This window comes from Scleropages formosus, chromosome 1 (genome assembly GCF_900964775.1).
Source record: "Scleropages formosus chromosome 1, fSclFor1.1, whole genome shotgun sequence".
NCBI classification, from domain to species: domain Eukaryota; kingdom Metazoa; phylum Chordata; class Actinopteri; order Osteoglossiformes; family Osteoglossidae; genus Scleropages; species Scleropages formosus.
The window spans coordinates 44,477,165-44,500,561 of NC_041806.1; the positions used below are offsets into that span (position 1 = coordinate 44,477,165).

General features: G+C 48.6%; 1 protein-coding gene across 3 annotated transcripts in view; it reads left to right on the forward strand.

The window, feature by feature from the left end:
- Positions 1 to 886: 886 nt before the first annotated feature.
- akap7 (A-kinase anchoring protein 7) overlaps positions 887 to 23,397 on the forward strand; it is a 28,361-nt gene continuing 5,850 nt past the window's right edge. For all 3 annotated transcript variants that reach the window (XR_003797825.1, XM_029253678.1, XM_018742413.2), the window contains exons 1-7: positions 887 to 1,675; positions 3,784 to 3,930; positions 5,622 to 5,758; positions 7,424 to 7,560; positions 8,180 to 8,340; positions 8,943 to 9,055; positions 10,774 to 10,921. Coding sequence is in view for 2 of the 3 variants with exons in the window: in XM_029253678.1 (XP_029109511.1) it covers positions 1,378 to 1,675; positions 3,784 to 3,930; positions 5,622 to 5,758; positions 7,424 to 7,560; positions 8,180 to 8,340; positions 8,943 to 9,055; positions 10,774 to 10,921 (1,141 nt within the window). In the remaining variant the exon portion in view is untranslated. The remainder of the gene's footprint in view (positions 1,676 to 3,783; positions 3,931 to 5,621; positions 5,759 to 7,423; positions 7,561 to 8,179; positions 8,341 to 8,942; positions 9,056 to 10,773; positions 10,922 to 23,397) is intronic.

Below are 23,397 nucleotides of genomic sequence, written 5' to 3' on the forward strand. Positions count from 1 at the left end.
GGATCCAATGTACCAGCCAATGTTGGGCCCTCAAAGGGCTTTGAGACTGATGACTGAAAGTCAGAGGTGGAAATACTTCAGGGGAAGCGTGGATCCTCTACCAACGCGTTCTCGTGCGTTAGGTGTTCACTACCAGGTAGGAAGAAGAACATTTACAACGCATAGACACTGGCAACTAACAGAATCGTGAATTAATTATTACTTGTTGTGCCAACCTGTGATGAGCCTACTCACTGTAATGAAGCTGAAATAAAAGTGACACTGTGAAATGTGTACATTCTACGTTAGGATTCAGTTTTCCTACCCTCTTTAACATCCTGGAATAGAAAGGTTTAGCTATACGTCTCTAGGACATTCCTTAGCAGTCAGCAAGGTTTAGAAGAAGGTACTTGACAGGATAGTTCTGTTATTAACAATGAAAAATTGTTATGTAACGAATATTAAATAAAAATTTAAATGTCATTAATTATCGTAAACAGAGAAAAGTGTACATAGCTACTACCTGCGAGCCAGGGGGACAGAGCTTCTGTCAGAAGAGATTGTCAAACTCTTTTAACTTTCGTTTTCGAATCTAGTTTCGTTCGGTTTGGCCTATTGGCTACCCGTAGAAAGGAGTTGGGACCGTAGAGTTTTCCGAAGCGGATTAAATAACAACACTGCAGCCTGTACAGGAGATAAAGGTTCTGCTTCGTTAGGTTTGGCTGTTCGGCATCTCAGTAGCTACGTGTTTACAAACACAACAGACTAACGCATTTTCCCAGCAGGCTGACTGCTTGCCCAATGTCTATTGTAGCCTCGTTCGAATTGGCCGGTGAAGGTATCCGTAGGCGCATGTTTATTTACCAACGCGTTTTTGAAATAGCATAGCAACTGACTCTACATGCGTAGAGGACTTGCTGCATCGTTCGGATGGGCCCTCTGCGGTATCCGTATTATTATGTTTACTAATACATTGGAGCAATATCGTCTTTGAAGCCGAATGGGCGCGCGTTCTATGCGTGCCGTCAGAGAATTTACTCTGCGGTCGGTGAGCTGGGTGCCTAAAAATAACCTTGTTACTCCGCCTGCTCGTCCTGCTGCTGTCGGCCACGGCGAAAAAACCCACTCGACAAGAAATCGCTGCGGGGTTTGTCGCGTTTGCCAGCTTTGGGAATTTTACACTCTGTCACTCGTCACTGACTGACAGTGATTTATTGACATGATTCATGACGGTTAAGTAAAAGTTAACCTTTCGTTCCTAACTTTGATGAATCGCTCATTTAATATTTAAATCACTCACGGCGAGGTGCGCGTTCTCTTGTCGTTGATTGACTGCGCGCGCGAGCTGATTGATTCGCTCGCTTCGATGCACGTGCTCTGCGGAGGCGCTCGAGCGGTATGTTCGGACGTGGACGCCGAGCGCTGAGTGTGTTCCCCAGTCACGTGCTGCGCGCGCGCGCCCTCCGGATCGCGCTGAACTCGGCCCGTCCGAGTCTCTGTGCGGCCGAGCTCCGCTCCCGGCTCCCCCAGGGGAAGCTCAGTTCCCGGCCTGAGATCAGCGCAGCGGCGCTCGGGAGGCGCATGATGATGGAGCTGCGGGACGTGGCGACGGCGACGGTGGAGGAGGAGGAGGAAGAGGAGGAGGAGCGTCCGTCCCATCGCGGCCCAGGTGTCACCGATCCTCCGGGGGCCACAGGTGGGGAACGGAAAGCGGCGGCTGTGCAAGGGCCGCCTGTTGCTTCGAAGTTGGAGTGCAGCAGGGGGCGTAGTGCTTCAGGATTTGTAGTCCCAATATTGTGGGTTCAAGGCCAACTCCCAAGTACGGCTGCTCTTATGGGGTTTGGACCTGCTGCATTTGAACCCAAAGGTTGCAGGTTCGAATCCCACCTCTGGCAGCAAGCAAGGTACTTACCCTAAATTACTCCCCTAAAGTTACCCAGCTGTAAATGGGTAAATAATTGTAGGTGGATTAACACTGTAAGTTGCTTTGGAGAAAAGTCAAAGTGAATGTTATGTTTTTATTATTATAGTGAATGTAGTGTTACCAGCCCACACACCTTATTCACCAAGGTGACTTACACTGCTAGATACACTACTTACAAAGGGTCACTCATCCATACATCATTACTATTAACCTTTATGTTAGATAATCAGCCAGTTGTTAATTGATGTATGAGCAAATTTCACCACTGCCATTTTCATGATTGACAATGTGAAAATGTATTAAAAAGCTCCTGAAAGTCTAACTTTTGAAAATTTGTCCATTTTTGACTCCCTTGTCCAGGGCAGCTTGCAGTATTAATCAGTTTTACAAAGATTTACCCATTTATATGGCAAGGTCTTCTCACTGTATTTGTTTCTGGTAAGTATGGTCAAGGGGACCCCCACAGGAGCCCACTCATAACCAAGATCCTTCAGGCTGCAAAGTGACAATTCAAACCGCTACACCACCAGCTGGCCCTCACGGGCTTAACCAGAAGGTTGTTGGTTCAAATCTCGCCCTTTTTCTTGTTATAGTGTCCATGATGAAGGTACTCAACCCTGCACTGCTTCAATAAAATACCCTACTCCTATCAATATTTAAAATACCCTCACTCTGGGTAATAGCATCAGCTGTGCAATAAACTAATAATACAACATTTGTTGTTTTTGCTATGTGGTGAAGGTAAGGGGGTCGGGGGCGTGCAGGTTATCAGCAGCGAACATCAGAAATTGACCCGACCTTTGAGTTATTTAAAGTTCATGGCATTTAATTCAGCTGCAGTCTTTGGAAGATGTTTTAAAATGAAGAGTATAATGCCATTTAGAGTAAGTGACAGTATAAGAAGAGTATAATGTAAGAACGGTGTAATGCTGTTAAGACTAAGTGAATCAGCTCGGCCCGCTAAGAGCGATTGTTCAGATGACCCATATTGGGAGCGTCATTATCTTGACAGTGCTATTTGAACGCGGTCAACTAGCTTTTTACTAATTGCAATGGCTTTCCATTAAACGAAAGCCCCGGTTCGCCCTCGGAATATTAAACGGGGTGCATTATGCGGAAAAAAATGATCCGCAGACTGTCACGAGTTTCAGTCCAGTACTTAGTTAATGATGAAGCAACCTTGATAAAAAATTTACAATCCGTGCCCACTGTTTCACCTCCAAATCTTATTCTAATTTACAAGACAGGTGGCCATTGAACAATTTCAGGAAGGCCGATTACAGTCCGGAGAAGTTCAGTTCACATTATGTAAAATGAAAAATCATTCTTTGTTAGATACCGACATGTTCTGGTTTTTTGGATCATTTTACTGATGTACATTTTGCTTGATTTTTTGAAGTACCTGTTGGGATTATAATTGTTTCTTGGGTTGTCTTCTTAATGTATGAAGATCAAAACTTTTTGCTGAGCTAATTATCTTCTTGTGCAAAAAAAAAAAAATATATATATATATATTTATTATTATAGAGATGACAGCTGGTACTTGGGCAAAATGCTGCCTTTAAATTAAAATTTTATTGCCGAGGTACGGATTGGACACACAGACAGGTGGGTCTGAATAAAATCCAGTAAAAATAGTCGTATATAGAAACTAAGAGTAAGTACATGGCTCGGTACCTTGTTTCTCTGCCTGTACCGTGGTGTTTTGGAGCGATGCCGTTTGAGAGCTGGTCGTCTCGATTAGGATGAACATTCCTTTAGTCAGCGATGACACACACACACCTCGCACACTTCGTCCGGAGTCAGTTACACAGCAGAACTGTATGTGTGTTGTGGCCTCTCACTGTCTGCCTGTTCCTGTTGTTCTTCTTTCCTGATAGAAGCTAAAAAGGCAAAGAAGGAGCGACTGAAACGCAAAAAACCCAAATCGAAAGGCCGGAAACAGAAACCAAAGTGTTCCAGCTCCTCCGTAAACCTCTTGGCTGAACTTCCGTTTGCCGGTGCAGAAGTGTGGACCGAGCTCGGCTGTAAGTGCTTCCCGTACGCTTCCCCATTCAGCCTCGGGGTGGAACTGGTTTTACCACGTTAGCAGATTCTTAGAGGCGGCAACACGGCGGCTTTGGATGTGGGTTCGAATCTGCCTCAGTCTGTAGGTTGCACATTCTTCCAGTGTTTTGTGAGCTTTCACCGGGCACTCTGGTTTCCTCCCACACTCCAGACACATGTTCCTGCTGAATTGGTGCCTCTAAATTGCCCTTAGTGTGTGTTACTACCCTGTAATGATGCGGCATCTGTCCAGCGTGTACCCTGCCTCGCACCCTACCCTTCCAGGTTACGCTCAGCAGTACTGTGACCCTGCCTTGGACGAGCGGTTTTTCATAATGGATCAACGCATAGATTCTTGAATAAAAATAAAGCATCTTTGAAAGCCTGATCAATGTGTTTATTTTCAGCGGTTTAGCCTGAATAGCCAGGTTGTGTGCGCAGGATCGCTGCGGTGCATTGATGTGTAGTACGTACCGTCGCGGTGAGGACGGCGCCGGCGGTTCCAGTGTTGCTCGGAAGCGTCCCACAGGTCGTGTGCGGCGTCCCTCTGAAGCAGTCCGGGCCTCGTAGCGGACGGCGCTCACCTTCCGGTCCAACAGACAGCGTCCCGTCGGTAGTTCGGTAGCGCGTGGCTGCGGGAGTCCGTCCGCTGATCCAAGGGTCTCCCTGGTACTGCAGCTGGTGCGAAATTCACGTTTCCTCCAGCTGCTGAGATTATCAATCACGCTTTTGTTTGCTCTCCTCTCCTGGTTTGTTATGCATGGCTCAGTGATGAAAGTCCCTCTGTTGCTCTTAATGGAACCAAAGAGCCTTGGGATGCTGGAAAAATGGGATTTTAGGGAACCTGAGAAAGCTTGACCACAGTCACAGAAGGCCTTCTGCAACGGGGTATAGAATACCACACCATACCATACTATACTAAACCAGTATCTAACTCATACTATACCCATCTTCAACCCACACCATACCACACTAAAGTGTGTAACTCATACCATATCCATACCGAACCCATACCACCTTTAACTCTCATCCTACTTATCTTCAACCCATATTATACCATGCTAGACCAATTTTTAATTCACGCCATACTCATATCCTCCACCCATAGTACACCACACCGTACCAAACCAGCCTTTAGCTCACACCATATCATACCTGTCCAACTGATGCATTACAATAATAAACCAATACGTTAACCATCTTCAACCCATATCATACCACAGCCTACTAATCTTCAACCACAGATTTTACCACACCCGTACCATACTCAGCTCATCTTTAACTCTTACCATACCTTGCTGATCTTCAGTCCATCATGTCATACAGAATCAATCTTTAATTTGTACCATTCAATACCAGCCTACAATCAATCTCATACTATAGTAAACCAGTCTTTAACCCACACTATACCATAGTTTAGCAATCTTAAACCACAGGCTGTACCATATACCATAGTAAACCGTTCTTGAATTTGGCCCATGTCATGCCAGCCTCCAACCCATTCCATACAAAATGAACCTTGAACTCATACCATATCGATGTTGAACCCAACCATACTCTACCGACCTACGACTCACGTCATACACTGTATACCATACCAGTGTCCGCCATTTACCATACCAGTCCTCAACAGTTCCATTTCCCCATGCTTCTTCAATTTTCTTTGCTCCAGTTCCAACATCAGTGAAGAGTCAGAGGAAGAAGAGGAAAAAAAATGTAGAAGACGACAATGCTGATGACGATGATGCAAAGAAGAAAAGGCAGTCACGCCCCAACTACTTTGTGTCTATCCCCATCACCAATCCCCAGGTACAGCCCTGCGTGTCCCTCATGCGTGTAACACGCTCACAGAAATACCCAGCTGCCTTTCCTAATTCTTCAGCAAAGCTGTGTTTCGTTAATAACGTTTTGCTTTAGGGAAAACCGCCGTTCAGGAGGGTGAGGATTTGAACGGCACCGCTGCTCTGCTCGCCGTTCACACTGTCTAATGTGCTGATGTGCGAACGGAGCCTTCCCTTTGCACGGCGGTCTCTCCTACCTGTGTGGTACGGAGATAAAAACGAGTAGAGTAACATAAGCGGGTATTCGACTTGTTTCCATCAGCTCTGTTGCTGCGCCTCTCCATCAGTGTCAAGAAGTGTGATTTTATTATTCCGTTATTATTATTTCTATATTTTATTCATTTTTCTGCTTTCTTTCTATCTCCGAAGACTTGCAGTGATTTAACCATTTAAATGGCTGGTTAATTGTTGCTGCGCAAAATCACGTTAAGCATTTTGCTCAAGGGTACTGCGGCAGGAGCGCAATTCAAACCCGGGTCTTTTTACTGCCAGGCAGTGACTGTAACCGCTGCGCCACCTATGAGCACACCACCAAAGTAGTTTTATATAGCAATGATGTCATTACTTACATTAGCACTGTTTCATAACTGCGGTGCTGACAGTACACAGCCCTGTCTCCACCTGTCTCCAGAGCACGCTCATCAATCAAGTCGATTGACTATCTATTGTTGTTCACCGGCCTGAAGTGTCCTGCCACCTTCTCCAGGGTCTTCATCTTTAGCTTCGTGCAATTAGAACTGAGTTGCATTCGTCCTTCAGTCATTATAAGTTACTGCTTGTCCGGTTTAGGGTGGCAGTGGTCTGGAGCCTATTCCTAAATTAGTTATTGATTGATTTACCTTCTGTTTTTCTCCAAAATAAGTTGCAGAGGGAATCTACCTAAAGTATTTTACCTGTTTATACAGCTGGGTAATTTTGAATTTCCTATTTCAGGTAGGTAGGTACCTTGACCAGGGCTGCTACAGCAGGAGGTGGGATATGAACCCAGGGTACTCAAGTAGAAGGTGGCAGCTGTAACTACACCGTTTGTTGCCCCCGGGTGACAGGATGACAGGACATTCACACACACACACACACTATATAGGCAATTTAGAGTCAGTAGTTCACCTGAAACACAAGTCTTTGTACTGTGGGAGGAAACCTGTGTGGACACAGAGAGAACGTTGAAACTCCAGACGAGCTTGAGCCCGATTCAAACCCACATCAGAGTCGCAGCCCAGGACCCATGAGGCACCAGTGCTACCTGCTGGGCCATCGTGCCACCGAAAGCGTTGCGTTTTGGATAGGAGGCCTTTTTGAAGGTACTTATTATTTATCATATCTTGTATATGGGGGGGGGGGTGCAGTGGGTTGGACCGGGTCCTGCTCTCCGGTGGGTCTGGGGTTCGAGTGCCGCTTGGGGTGCCTTGCAACGGACTGGCATCCCATCCTGGGTGTGTCCCCTCCCCCTCCGGCCTTACGACCTGTGTTTCCAGGTTAGGCTCCGGCTCCCCGCGACCCCGTATGGGACGAGCAGTTCAGATAATGTGTGTGTGTATATGGGGGGGTGTTCCATGTCCTCAATCACAGAACAGAGCTTCTCTCTCTCTCTCTCTCTCTCTCTCTGTCTCTCTCTGTCTCTCTCGCCTTGCAGATCACAGACGGCATCAAGGCCGTCCAGGACCTGGTCGTCCAGAAGGATCACCGACTCTCGCGGGCTCTCGTCTCAGTCGGCAGCCTTCACATCACGCTGCTGGTGACCTACTTGGGCAGCGAGGAGGAAGTGAACACGTGAGTGGCTCCGCCCTCTTCGCCTGGGAACCCCTACCGCTTCCCTCCAAGCCCATTTCCCTTCTCTTACACACATCTATTCGTTACAATGTTAATCTACCTACAGCTGTATAATTTTACTGGAGAAATTTAGGCTAAGTACCTTGCTCAGGGGTACTACAGCCAGAGGTGGGGATCGACCCTGTGACCTTTTAGTCCAAATGCAGCCGCTCCAACCGCTACGCTACCAGCTGTCTACTCTCCATATGTAGATCTCGTTACATCGTCCATGGGGGGCAGGTAGTGTTTCAGTGTCCCGGTCGTAAAGAGCTCCTGAATGCAATTTAGTAATGCAGCCTAACCCTACTCAGATGGGAGAAGATTGTGAGCGTTCTCACACGTAGTTATTGAATTGATGTCTTTCATGGACACGTGACTCATATGTCGCTGTGCTCATATGTCACGTACGTGTCGATGATGCACGGACATGAGTTGAAGGAATTTTCCGCTCCCCGTTTGATGGATGCTGTTGCCGTGGCGATCTCCGCCCGGCCGAGCAGCCCCGGCACACTTGCCTCCTGGTTCCCGGGTGCGTGGGGAGAGGGGATTAGCGCCGCACCGTTGATCTCTGTCCCGACAGGGCGGCGCGCGCCGTGGCCCAGATGAAGCCGGTGCTCCGGGACCTGCTGGGGGGGAGGGCTCTCGTCCTGCCCTTCGCCAGGATTGGCCACTTCAAGAACGAGGTGGTCTTCGTCCAGCTCACCCAGGGAGAGCACGAGCAGACGCTGGCAGAGATCGCAGGTGCGTTAACCGCCTACCCCTTCCATCACTGCCGCCGCCACCACTTCCTTCCTTACAAACCTTGAGGGTCCTGTCCTCTCAGTGGTGGTCTTGTCTGCACATTTGGACCGTCGCTAGGCTAATCCAGACCATGCAGTCTGGCAAAAGCCTCCGAGCGACATGTCTCGCACCCGGGTTCGTTTTACAGTCTCAGAATCCGCATGGATGGAGACACGTTCTGTTTTGCTGCTTCCGCTCAGCAGTGAGAGGAGAACCTCAAAACTGCAGGTGCGGTAATGTGGTGTGTGAGCCTGTGGGGTGGCATGGATGGATGGATGGATGGATGGATGGATGGATGGAGGGAAGGAGGAAGGGAGGAAGGTAGGGAGAAGAAGACGTTCTCCTGCATCTACCCAGGAGGGTGCAAAGTGGCCGACCGCCAAGGTCATCGCACAGACACCACTCCCCTCCCTGCGCCTATCGATTATCTCCTCCCCTTACACCCAGGCGCCAGCGCTGGCTCTCTTCCGGAGGCCGAGCGCAGCAGATGGACACGGCTGACGGCCTCTCGGCCCTGCCACCCCCCCCCAACTCACCCCACCCCGCCCCCTCTTCCGCTCCAGAGGCCGTGAGGAAAGCTTTCGAGGCGAAGGGCATCCCGTCTGGCGACCGCAAGGAATTCAAGCCCCACCTGACGTTCATGAAGCTGTCGAAGGCCCACAGGCTGCGCAGTCAGGTGAGCCACCCCCCGCCCCCACTGTAGAATAAAGAGCATTAAAGGGGCTGTCCGGTGAAACTTTCCTGGTGGGAGCAGAAGGAAACGCAGCAGCTCTAAGGTAAGGTATCGCAGCGAGTGGGAGGACGAGGAAGCAAACTCATTATGATGTGCGGCTCTTTAATGTTTAATTCCCCGCAGCATCCTCTTCTCGTAGGAGACCGGGATTAGCGGCGGTCCGTGTTGGAGCAGGGCGGCTGACGGCGAGCGCAGCGCAGCGTAGAATCGGAATCCGTCGAACGAGGATAGCGGAGTCCCGGTGCGGAACAGTTGCGGTGGCTGCAGTCAGGGGGGTGCCAGGGAAGGATACGCGTGCTTTTAGAGCGTACCCCATTCAGACTCCTCAAATAAAAACTGTTAGCGAAAAACTTTTTTGATGAGATGCCGATGGGGTATTACCGTATCGTATCTGCCTTGTTCTCCGAGATGTGCGTCGCCTCGGAGAAAAGCGTCTGCTAAATGAATATAAACATCAACGTATTTGCTTTGTTGCCGTCGCTGAACTCGGAGCAATTCGAGATGGACTTTGAAAAATGACTCGCAAAAAGAGGTTCTAATTTTAAAATGCTGACATAAAAACGGTTTAAAGTATTTCCGATGAGGAGTCCGAGTAAAGCGGTGCTCCTATTGAGTGCGCTAGGTAGAATAAGCACACGGGCTCATAGCAAACGCTAGTAAGTGCTTTTAGTCCGTGATCGTTTTGAGTTCAAAATGGTCTGCAGTTAATGCTGCTAAAAACTATACTACGTAAAGTACTTTTCAGGTAGCGGGGGAACGAAAAAAATAAGATTAAAAAATATTTCTACCACTCGGGGGTGGGGGGAGGGTGAGTTATGGGCCACATTGGGGTTCTTGCAGGAAATAGACATGAATCAAATTAGAAGCTGCGTTTTAAAAAACTCGGGAGGTCCGTCCTGCCGCAATTTGGCAATTCCTGGAATATGTAATCCTTCCTATTCCTCGCAGTCCCGCCTGCGAGTCTGAGCCGGCACGCCGAGCCCATCTGCCGCGGCACGGCTGCCTCCCCGCTGGGGAGGAGGAAGCAATATGTGCGCCGTTTGCCGTTTCCACGTCCGCCATCCAGACTGCGCGCTCGCTCCTGTAGGCGGAGGGAGGGTCAAAGAGAACACGCGCTTCGCCCCGGCGGGCCCTTTATTTTTCGGAGGCGTTGTTTCGGGACGTCCGGCGAGGCGTCCCGCAGCTCGACGGGGCCAGGCGCGCAGAAGATGTTGGAGTGGAGGTTTCAGAGGCTGCAGAGGACACACGCCCACACGCACATAGACATACACACACAGCATCATTCATTCATTCATTCATTCATTCATTCATTCATTCATTCCCAGTAACACTTGTCCAGTGCAGCGTCACAGTGCTCCAGGGTGTATCCCAGAAACATAGGGTACATTGCACCAGTGCCGTGCGTTACAATCAAACAAATGTGTGATTCATATAGTAGAGGAGGAGGCGGAGAACTTCCCCCCAAGAGCTGGGGGGCTTTGAAGGAATTGCAGCTGAAACTGCACAATGATGCTAGTTTCAGCACTTGAGTTATTTCAGGAAACCAGATTCGTGGGGATGAGCGATCGCTGTGCTAGGAGGGGCCGTGCGGGGTGGTGGCGGCGGCATGGGGAAGGGGCGGGGGTGACCTGCCCTCATCCGTCTCCCCGCGCTTGTCACAGGGAGTAAGGAAGCTGGACCCCAAGTTGTACACGGACTTCGCGGAGCACAGGTTCGGGGACGAGACGGTCTCCAGGCTGGACCTCTGCTCCATGCTGAAGAAGAAGGGACCCGACGGCTACTTCCACTGCGAGGCCTCGGTGCCGTTGGGTAAGTGCGCCGGGCGCCGGTTCGAGCCCACGGGAGATTCGCGCTGACTGGGCGGTGCGGGGCGTGCCGCTCGAGTTCATTCCCTCGAACCGCTTTCCAAACATAGTTAAACGTCTTAAAAGAACTTAATTTGAATTTCTTTAACTTTATTCTGAGAGGGGACAAAGATTAGCGCGAGTCCCAGTTGAAGCGCGGCCGTCCTCCTTAAAGGTCGCTGTGTTATAACTTAATTTAACAATGACTTACTGGTCCAGCGTCGGCGTTTAACGCCGTCCAGCCGACATATAGGAGAAACTGTGGGAAAAGCACGTTATTTCCGTGAAGGACGTGCGGTAATAGTGAATTTGTTACGCATTATTATTTCTTTATTTAAATGTATTTGTTTGAGGCTCTATCAGCGCTGTGCAAGAGCTCTGAAACCGGCAGAGTTTGTCCAGTTTGGTTGTTGGACAGGCTGCCCTCCTGCTTTTATCTGTGCCTTTTGAGTTCGAGAGCTTAAAGATTACTGAATGTTTCCATGGTTACTATTTAAGGTGTTTAAATGGTATAGATTAGTTTTGCTCTCACTGTATTACCCTGTGAAGGCTGGACTGAAATAGTGTGAAATTTTACTCTTGGTGGGGGCGACAATGTTCAAAATGTGCGTTTTTGTCCTGCGGGCGGTGACGGTCCGAGGTCACGCTCCCCCTGGCGACCAAAGGTCGGGTGAGGTGAGGTCAAACCTGTGTTCGGCCCGCAGGAGGACCGCGCCCCCTGGGTGTGACACCTCCTCTAAGGAGCTTCCTGATTCGGGTCTTACCCGTTACCTCACGTCGCGCCGTCCTGCACGACCACAGGGGGCGCTAGCGAGCAGCTGGAGCCACAGCCGGAGAGGATTGACCTCTTTTTCTCCCCGAGGTCACACCGAGTGCTCTCCGATGTGCCGCTTCCCGTCCGTCCGAATGACTCGCTCCCTCCTCGAGTGCCGCTAGGGATGCAGGCGCAGTAACGAGGACACGTCGCGCCTCGTGCTTCTGCAGGCCTGTTTCGTGCCAAAGGCCTCTTCCCCTCACTGCTGCAAGCAAAAGGAACGTAATAATCATGTTGTTATTATTATTATTATTATTATTATTATTATAACTATATAATATAATGTAATGATATTTATTGTTATTATATTTATTTATTTCTGTATATATATTAATATACTACAGGTTGTCCCCGCTTTACGATGGCGAGCTGACGATAGACATTCAGTAGAAACCATACTTTGAATTTTGAGTTTTGATTCCCCCCCCGGACAAGCGATATGCAGCGCGATACTCTCACGATGTCACACAGTGGTGTGTATTAAATACATTTTCGACTTATGATATTTTTGACTCGCGATGCGTTTCGCGGAACGTAACCCCATCGTAAATCGGGGACCACCTGTATATACATTATATTTGTATAGTGTACTAATATATATACTGTAATCATATATTAATATATAATTCATTTACATAACAAGTAAAATCGTAATAATAATAATAATAATAATAATAATACATTCCTAGCTGATGCTTTCATCCAAAACTCTTATTTTTTTTCCCACTTGTACTTTGCCCCTTGAGCTATTTCCTGTCCTAATATCAAAGAGGCAGTAATCTCCTGCTAATAATGTTTTTGTCGTATTTATTGTTTCATTTTGTGATGCCCTGATTAGACCTTACACACACAGTCAATATGATATTTGGCTGAACTCTACTGCATTTCAAAGTATTCTCAAATGAAGCAAACTGCAAGGATGTTTCAAGACCTTGGGGGAATAGTGGTGTGAAGGTCCCGGGTTCGAATTCCCGATTCTGCTACTCTTAATGTAGGTTCGTACCCTGAACAGATACAGTAAATATGACCCAGCTGTGTTTCTGGCTAAATCACTGTAAATGGCTTAGTGTACAACGTGTAGCGGTGGAGAAAAAGTGTCCGCTGAATAATGGTTATGACCTGTTAACCACCTGGCTGCTGCGCTGTGGAGTGACAGGTGCTGGATGTTCTTTGTGGTGTACGTGACCCTCTGAACGATCGGTGCTCTGACCTACGGCACCTTTCTCAGCCGCTTCCTCACTTGTGGGGTCATTTTCTAAAATGTCACTCATGTCTTTTTGAAAGTGTAGTTTTTTTCTCTGAATTTCCTATGCGTGATCTCGGGCCGCTGTTTTCTGTGGGCAAAAAGACAAATCGAACCTCGAGCCTTCGGGTCGAATGGGAGAGAGCGTCGGAGAATAAGCGGAAGGGGGGGCTCCCGATTCCACCGCGAGCGCTCCCTTTTAATTTTCTGCATGTAAATAAGTCCAAATGGCTGCTCGTCGTTTTACTGTCAAAGACAGCTGCCCTGGGAACGTTGCGACTCGGTCAACTGGGAGGAAAGTGTCCCCGTAGAGCGCGGCGCCCTCCGGTGGTCGCGGCGGGGAAAAGCACCGATCCCTGGTGCCCCGTCTCTCCATTTGTGCCGATCCCGCCTGCACGCGGCATGGTTTCAGCTCCTTCTGCGACCCACCCTAGCAGCACGAAACAGTTTGTTCCTGCCTCGCATCGCTAGCCCGTGCTAGACAGCGGCAGGTAGGAAGGGCGCCCCCTGCTGGTCAGGAGCCCCTATTTGTCCAGGCGTCGCGCGAGCGAGCGAAAATTGCGACGGAAGCTCGGCGTCCGGTGCTCGGTAACAGAACCTCGGTCCTTCCAGCACATCCGGAGACCTGAGCATCGCACGCTGCATATCGATGTTGCGAATAACCTTTTCCATCAGTTCCGTGCCGTAATTTATTTCCCTTGTCGCGGTGTCTGCCCTCCATCTGCCGGCCCCGTGACGCCGATAAAGGAGGGAACCGGCTTTCTCATTACAACACGATCAGATATGGACACCCCGTCCAGCCCAGTCAGACTCGTTCACGTACTCCCTGCCCTTCCCCCGAATTCCATTTAACCACTAGAACGGCGGGTGGCGTAGTTGTTAGGACTGCTGCCTTGCACTCTAGACAGCTGGGTTCGAATCCCTGCTCCTGCTGCAGTACATTTGATCAAGATACGTACCCTGAAACGATGCGGTAAAAAAGACCCAACTTTTAGGGCCTATGCGTATAAACCTAACACTGTAAGTCAGTTTGGAGAAAAGTGTTGCATAAATTTGGAAAAAGTATATAATCATTTATACTATATATGTATTTTTCTATACACACACACACACACACACACTTTCTGAACCGCTTGTCCCATACGAGGTCGCGGGGAACCGGAGCCTAACCCAGCAACTCAGGACGTAAGGCCGGAGGGGGAGGGGACACACCCAGGACGGGACGCCAGTCCATCGCAAGACACCCCAAGCGGGACTCAAACCCCAGACCCACCGGAGAGCAGAACCCGGTCCAACCCACTGCGTCACCGCACCCCCTATTTTTCTATATAATAATTATATTTATAATATATACGATATACCCCCCGCCAGATTTCCCAGTCATAGTTCCAGAACCCCACCCACCCTCTCCAAGGAGGCCAAATACTCCGAACTGCTGTTTGGTGCATAAGCACACACAACAGTCAAAGGTTTCCTCTCTGCGACCCTGAGTCGCATTGAGACGACCCTCTCGTCCACCGGGACAAACTTCAACTGTATGGCAGCCAGCTGTATGGCTTCAACTGTATGGCTCGTGAGTATCCCCACACCCGCCCGATGTCTCTCACCCTGCGCGACTCCTGAATAGGAGAGAGACCACCCCCTATCGAGGAGTTTGGTTCCAGAGCCAACGCTGTGGGTGGAGGTGAGCCCAACTATGTCTAGTTGGTATTTCTCAACCTCCCGCACCAGTTCCGGCTCCTTCGCCCCCAGTGAGGTAACATTCCACGTACCAAGAGCCAGTTTCTGTCACGAGGGGCCACGACGCCATGCGCCACCCCGCCCCCTCCAGCCGCCTGGTATGCATTGCATCCGACCCCACGTTGCAAGGTCCAACGATGCCTTTTCGGGCTGAGCCCGACCGGGTTACGTGGGCTGCCTGGCCACCAGGTGCTTGCCTAGGAGCACTACCTCCAGGCCTGACTCCAGGGGTAGGTCCCGGCAAACGTCGCATTGTTTACATTTTCCATAGGGGTTTTTCGGATCGTGTCAGTCTGGATCTTCACTCCAGACCCGTTCGCCTTGGGAGACCCTACCAGGCGCATACTGCTCCCGACGACATAGCTCTGGACATCCCTGGATGTTGCTGGAACGCGCGTTGGAAACGAAGGCCGTGAATTTGGAGGGAAAAGGGCCATTTTCTCGTTTCTGGTGAGCGCCCTCCTGCGATTGAGCTCGCAGACCGAGCTCCGGACGTGACAGAAAAACTAATTTCCACGTTGAACGAGAGACGGGGGGGGGGGTTCTGGAATTAAAAACCATTATTTCTTTGAGTCTAACGGTTGCCAGGATAATGACACCGAAGCTGTGAAAATATATTAACGAATTTCATATGTCGAATAAAGACGTGCGCTATGGCTTAATTTTCAGCTTTAGTGGGCAATATTTTATGCGCGAGACGTCCGGAAAGAGCGTTCCATCGTTGGCCGAGACCGGTTTGATGGTGAGAATAACCCGGAACACCGAGCCCGGAGACGTACGGCGCTGCATCCGGGCGCTTCCCGATGGACAGCTACCGAAATTCGCCGAGCGAGCGAGACGCCGATAACGGCGCGACGGAGTGAAAAACGCAAATAGCTCCGAGCGATCGGCTTCCCGTCGGAAAGGACTTCGCACGCGGACCGTCAAGGCGCCTGTAAACGAAACGAACGTGAACGGATGTTTACGATTAGTTTGGAACGAGGCGGCATCTCCCATTTCGATGAGATCCCGCTCGGCAGGGCCCCTGTTCTTGCGTGACGCTGCACGAGTCTCACGCTCGCGGCCTGTTGCGGAGCAACCGAACGCCATCCTTACTGCGTTTTTACTCCTTCGGCTGTTCCTTCCGTTATATCCGTACAAATACCGCCTTGCGGGAGTTTGCGCTACGTCGCAACCAGGTAGTAAATATAAATATTTGCTAATATTATGCGCTGCTGGGTGTTATGCCATTAAAGAACTTTAAAAGAAGAAGTGGAAAAAATAAGAAAAAATTTCTATGGGGAATTATTCTGACTGCTGGGAGGTGGCGTAGTTATTAGGGTTGTTCGAAGATCCCGAGGCTTTAGTAGAATTCCCGCTGTTGTACTTACCCTGAATTGATACAGTAATAATACAGTGCTGTATTGATGGGAAATAATTGTAAAGTCGATTAACACCGCAGGCTGCCTTGGACAAAGGCGTATATATTATATATATATAAATATATCTCGCACACAATGGCTCAAACCACTCGTCCCGAGCGGTGCCGCAGCGAGCTGGAGCCTAACCCAGCAACACAAGGTGCAAGGCTGTAGGGGGAGGGGACGCACCCAGGATGGGACACCGGTGTGTGTGTGTGTGTGTGTGTGTGTGTGTGTGTGTGTATAGTAAGTTATTACACCTGCAGGAGCTTTTTAATGAATTTAAAATGGTCAGTCATGAAAATGGCAGTGGGAATATTTGCTCATACATCAGTATATATTTACTGTTAGTTTACAGTGGCTTTTTCTTCAGCTGTTTTTGCAGTTGTGTTTATAAATGGGGTCATGGTGGCACAGCGAGTAGCGCTGCTCTCTCACAACGCCTGGGTGGTGCAAGAGAACGTGGGTTCGATCCCCGCTCAGTTGTGTGGAGTTTGCATGTTCTCCCCGTGTCTGCGTGGGTTTCCTCTGGGTGCTCTGGTTTCCTCCCACACTCAAAAGACATGCTGTTCAGGTTCCCCCATAGTGTGTGAGTGTTGCAGAGAGAGTGTGTTCCACTGATGTATGGATGAGTGACCCAGTGTAAGAAGTGTATCTAGCAGTGTAAGTCACCACGGTGAATAAGGTGTGTGGGCTCATAACAGCTACATAGAGTTCATTGGAAGATGCTTTGGAGAAAAGTGTCTGCTAAGTAAATAAATGTAAATGTATCTTTAAATGATGCCCTTGCTCTCACGTCGAGCTGTTTGTGAGTGGATATTATCATGTGTTGTTTCAAATCTCCAGCGGCACTAAGTGTGGCCTTCTCACATGCTCTTAGCCCCCCGTCGCAGGCACATCAGCTGGACGGTGGGTCGTAAGCGCTCTCCGGTAATCCCGTCTGATGAGTTCTCGTTGGGAACGCTCTCCTATATGAGCAGGGCCGGAGGGACGCCCTCCGCAGGCCAACGCGGTCCGTCGCTACGCGTTCCACGGGAGGATTCGAGAAGATGACCAAATGCAATTCAGCAGATGGCGCTTGTTTAACTTTTGAAGACCTTTTTCCGAACCAACATAAATCAAAGGGGAAAAGACAGACAAAACCAGGTCATGCCCCCCCCCGCCACCCAAGAGGGTGGAAAGAGAACTTAATCTGTTCTCAAGATGAATGTCCTTTAAAAGCACTGCAGAGCACACTGCGGACGGCGGGAAAGCCTGAGCGTGTCACGTCTCCTGGCCGCGATGGAGATCCTGGACGGCGTGTAGAGGACGCTCTTCCTGGACAACATGCAGTCTGTCGCACGTGGCGGAGGTGGGGCGGCAAGGGTCCGCGGGCGGCCTGGGTTTCGATGAGCAAACCGGGCTCTTCGTGATCCGCGTAACTGTTCGGAAGGGACAGGGATGACGGCCGCAGCCCGCGCCGCCGTGTTACGTCAGGGCCAAGCGGCGGCGCTCCACCATCTGTCCCGGCAGCACGTTAAAACGCAGCGGTTCGGAGACATTACGGCGTCACGCTGACATTTTGAAGTTCTCCATTCACCGTTTTACAGCAAATATTATCCTTACAATTCGCCCTTTGTAGAATAAATTGCAGTCCCATTGTCCTTTTAGAACTATTAATTTTTTGAAGCGTCTGGAGATGTGATACATCATTATAGTGATTATTATAGTGACGTAAGCACTTTTCCCTCACATTAGGATCACACAGTAAAGTTTCTTTGCACAAAGGAGTCTGCAAATTAAAAAAAAAAGTAATATAATGCTGCCACTGAGGTAATATAAAAAAAAAAAATATATACATATATATAAATAACAAAACCTGAAATCATAATCGCAACATGTCTAGAAATCACTGGAATGTATTATTGGTCAAAGTTGGATTCGTGTTCCTAAATAATAAGATGGTTGGGTCCTGAACGGATGTTCCAGGCGTATGTTGCCAGCGGATGGAGACCACCCCCGGGACACGCTGCGTTCGTGTTAATCTTTCATTAAGCGCAGAGGGATTGAACGGGCCTTAGCAGTAATAAAGAAGAATAGTTGCGGAGCTGAGAGACAAATGAAAGGGGTTAATCCCAGAGAGCGGGGCCTTGTGGGAAAGGGTCGCTCTGGAGACCCGTTGGGCGAGGATGCCCGAGGTTTGTCCGGAGCGTTCGCACCTCCGAAACGCGACCGTGCGATTTTCCCCGAGGGCTCCAACATCCCATTTACAGCACTTCAACTCCCACGATTCTCTTTGTATTTATTTATTTATTTATTTTTTTTTAACGGCGCTAAATATCTCGGTGTATTGGAGATGACCTGCCCGCTCGCGATTTTCATCCGAAATACCGTTACCGAGTTACAGCAGGATAAACAAAGAGTGAGCCGGTGCGTCAGAGACGGAACGTCAGCAGGGACGCTGACCCGTGCTAGCTTTTCCTTCGCTCTTCATTTTACAAATGTTTATCGAAAAAAATGAAAACCAGCAGGGTCTGGACCAAAAAACCGATTTCTCGCCGCGGCCACGAGTCCTTCTGGGTAATTTTACCCATCGCGAGGCGTATAGAAACAGCTGCAGGAGTGGATTTGCAATTACACGGAAATGGCGAACGCCATGATTTTGCGTGGAAAAGGGGAAGCGGTGGAAACGGCGGGATGGAACGCCAGCCTGTTTTCAGCTCTCAGCCCCCGTGCTCGCAAAGCACGCGCTAATCTGCGTATGACTGTAGACGGGCGGCCGGTAGCGTAGCGGTTACAGCTGCTGCCTTTGGACCCACGAGTTCAAATCCTACCTCTGGCTGCAGTACCTGTCTTTGGAGTGTGGGAGGAAACCAGAGCACCCAAAGACTTACACTGCTAGATACACTACTTACACTGGGTCACTCATCCATACATCAGTGGAACACACTTTGCTTACACACCAACAACCAGTGTAAGCAGCTTCACGCTGAAAGTCGTTCTGGCGTAAAGTTTCAACTGAATGAATAAAGGTAAGTGGCATACAGGATATTACTAGAGCAGCACTTTAACCAAATCAAATAGTGTTAAAGTCTTTCGTTAGATGTGTGTAAACTTTATTTATCAGCAACAAGAGAATGTGCAGTTTTTGTTGGGAGGTATAGTATATAATTGTAATTGACAAATGCTTTCTGCCCTTTGCAGTATGGTGGGGTGCACATTGGACACCAGTATTTTCGGGAGACAGGTGTGTTCCGCTCACGCTTTTGGTGCGGAAGGAGCAAAGAGACCGTTTCAGGAGCCGGAAGGCGAACCAAATGGTCCGAAGGATGTCAGCCTGCGGCCGCTCTTAGGGCCTGCATCTTGGACCGAGGTGAAACTGGCTTTCAGCCATAGTCTTGTCGCAGGCTCTATGTAAGATGACACCCAGAGGTGCCCCCCCAGGCATCAACGTGAGAAACCATTGTTAGACTTGCCTCTTTATTCAGTAACGTGGACATTTGATGCTCTCCAAATCCGGTCATCAAATCCATCGACCGGTTGTCGCCGGGGCTGTGAACAATAATGAACGCTTTCGCTGGGAACATTTACGGACGCAGCATGAAAAATGAAAAGCATAATTGCGGCGGCGCGGACGACGGGGCTGTTGGCGATCTCTCGCCGCAGACGCGGTCAATACTCTATCACCAGGCCTCCCGGACGCTAAACTCGCTCTCGCATTGATCGCACGGCGATCGTTGGAGGGATTAGCGCTTCCGCGGCTGCCGAACCCCGCGCCGCCGCCGTCAGCGGTCCCCCTGCTTCGTTATCGCCGACCGCAATCGTCAGGCATTAATTTTACATCTCGGTTACCGTTACTGGGGCTGGGGCTCTCGTCATTACCGCCCCTTTATTGTTATTTCATACGGCCGTGAGATTTCTGCCTTGCGAAAAGCTCGGGACCGCATGGAATTTTTCATTTTGTACCCAACCTTAAAATAAAGTGCATTTAAATAGAAAGTGAAAATATGCACTTTTTTACAAACAGTTTATATAGAGAACTTTTCATTTATGATGTTTGGCGAAGCCAAAATTTGTTATTCGCGGTAAAATGAAACGCTGAACCGCGAATACAACTACCGGTGATTTTTTTTTTCTTTTTCCCTCTCTCCCTCTCCATTATCTCTTCTGTAAAAATAAGCAAAACCTCACAAATGTAGCTGAAAGCGGCAGCGAAGGGGTTCGGACGCCCACATTTTCCATCCACAGCCCACAGTCTGCCACAGCGTTTGACCCCAAGTGCCGAAAACATAACGGAACGATACCGACATCATTGCCCTTCAGCTGCGTCAGCCTGTAGCCGCAGAAAGAAGCACGAACGCGATGGCGTCTCGGCCCGTTTCTCCACTCGAATGAATTAGTTATTATTTTAACAGATTTTGTAGGACCTGATGTTTATGCCCGTGAAGTTGTTATGCATCTCACTCATTTGCATATGATGCATATTACAAAAATAACCGGTTCTTGGGGGCAAAGGGTACTACTTACCCTGAGTTTATACAGCAGGAATAGTCAGCGGTATAAATGGGTAAATCATTATAAAGCTGATTGTCTAACATTGTAAGTCACCTTTAACAAAGTAATCAGATAAAGGTTAATAATAAATAATTACATTATGCCACGGCTGTTAGTCAGAATTTCGATTTGCCCCTGCACAGTAGGTTCTGCACACTTTTTCCAGAAGGTTGAAATGATTCGCTTCACCTTGACGTCAACCTGAACTCAAGTCACCCAGCAGCATGATCGACTGGATTTAAATAAGTCAAATAAGATGGTGCCCTTCTTTAAAAATATGCCTTTCAATAGCGCTTATGATACAGACAAGAATTACTTTTGCGCTAAATATATGTCTGTATGTTAGATGTTCACCGTAGTTAACTTTGGTGTTACATTGCTGTCGACAGCCAATAGTCAAAAATGTACCTTGAACTTTCTATTTTTTTGAAACTTCTTAGTATTGACATATTCTGATTGAAAACCCAGCCCATCTTAACGGCATGAGGCTATGTGGAAAACTCCTTGACAGTCCAACAGAGATGCCCCACTTGGGATGAAGTGTAGCAGCCCATTGATCATAAGTTTGCTCCACTGAATGCTAGATGTTCATATCTCAAAAGTCACGTTTACCGCCATGAATAAAAGATCAATCCTTTGATTTATTTGCTGGTTAGGTTCTGCAAAACATGTATATAATCAAAATGCTGAATGTAAAATACAGTACCTCCACAAGCTCCGACTCGGTACCGGTTGTTGATTCGTCCCGTAAACACATGCGATGGTCGTCATCTTATTGATCACCAACACTCACAAACACCGGACACAAGCTGTGAACATTGAGGAAGTAAGTTGAGTCAAGGCAGTGCCACAATCCTCTTCTGTGTGGATGCTCTTTACTGACATCTACAGGCCGGTTCTGTAAACACGGGTTGCATTCATTCCAGAAAATTCAGGAAATAGATGAATGAAAAAAATCCCGTTAAAACAAATTAACTGGAAAACACGTCTTTGAAAATCCACAACCGAATCGTTCATAATACAAGGGGCACGTGAATATCGTCTTAATGAAGTTTGTCATTCTTTGGGTAGTAAGATGTTTGTGTTTCTAATCCAGGGCTGTGCACCTCTAGGCCTCGATCTAGGGCCAGAGTCCTGCAGATGTTACCTTTACCACCAGTTGAGGACAGTAAAGTAATTATACGTAATTATGAGCTAAGTTTGAGTGAAAACCAGCTCGGGATGCAGTCCCCAGTGGAGCGAATTTGAACTCCTGCTGGTGTCTTTTTGGCGAAGGAAGCGATGGAATAACACACCGCAGAGTTTGACAGTTCCTTTGTATTTTTAATCAGGGTTATTTTGCAATATGTATTTTATACTTTGTATGTGAATGAGAGCTGCCCTTTCATCCCCTGTTCACATGACATTTTTCCCCACACGAATACCCTTTTACCCAAACCTTTCCCTCTAAAAGCAGAGCAGAATCAGCCTCATCAAAGTAGAACGCAGGAGCCGTAAATCTACGGTAGCGCTGAGAACATTATGGCACCGGCTCGAAATTTCAGAAGCTTTATGGATAAATTATATGGAGGGTTTTCGGTGTTGTATGAAACATCTTGTGTGACGCAGATCCCAGCACAAGCTTAGCCCTCTGTATAAAAAATGCAAAACGTCATGCCCTACAAACCTGACGTTTCCGGTTATGACATTTGGCACAGAGCTCTACGAAGTCACTTTCGATCTGATTTGAGTCAAATGTGGGGATCTGGCCCGAATTTACCGCTGTTGAGAAGCAAATGGCGCAAAGAATGAAATGAGTAAATATTGTAAATTGTGGAAAAGCGTAGGAAAAATGTGCATTTTTAACGCCTGGTGCTGCAGTGTTCTGAAATGATTTTGCTGCAGCTGTGCGCACAGATGTGTGTCAAAAATGCACATTATATTTTGTTATATTTGCATATTATCATTGGCGTATTAGCATATCACGTGAAGGCTGACAGAAGCGGACAGAGCTGATTGCCGCTGTAATGCAGTGTTTCTGGACCAGAAGGAGGCTGGAAGTCTCAAACTGCGCTGATGCCTATGGCAAAAGGGGAAGGGAAAAAAAAACCCGCAGTGCGGGGCAGAGGAAACCCATTTCTGTCAAATCCACCGTACGGGCAGCCCGAATTTCACAGCTTTTCTCAAACATGCCGCGAAATGTACGTGTTCGCTGGGAGAGTTGGCCGGTGTTCGTTGCTGTATCACGTCTACATTCTGTGCCTGATGCGAAATAAAAACTAAATGCAAGACGGACAGGATGACGCAGATTTATTTTGCGAGGATTTATCCGGACGTGTGTCTGTAATCCAGAGCGCTCGGCCCGGGCCGTATCACCCCAAGGCGAGGGATGGAGCTTTGTTCTCCTCCATCTCTGGGGTGCTTTAGATGCCTACACGCTACAAAAGTCTTGCATTTTGGCTCTACGGTGCCTCTCTTGAACCCGGACGGCTGCGTGCGGGCTAACTGGTGCGTATAAGCGAACCTGCGGTCGATCCAGGCCGTTGCAGTCCCCATGTTGAAGGCCGTCGTGTGGTCGCGCCGAGCGTTCGTGCAGCGATCCAGAAAACACGCCGCGCCGAGTTCACCTGAGAAGCACCTTCGGACATTACGGTTTAATTTTTACCCATCGTTCGTTTGATGCCGTCCAGAAACAGCTCTGGGCTGCTGGGCGTTACGGGCATCGAAATGCA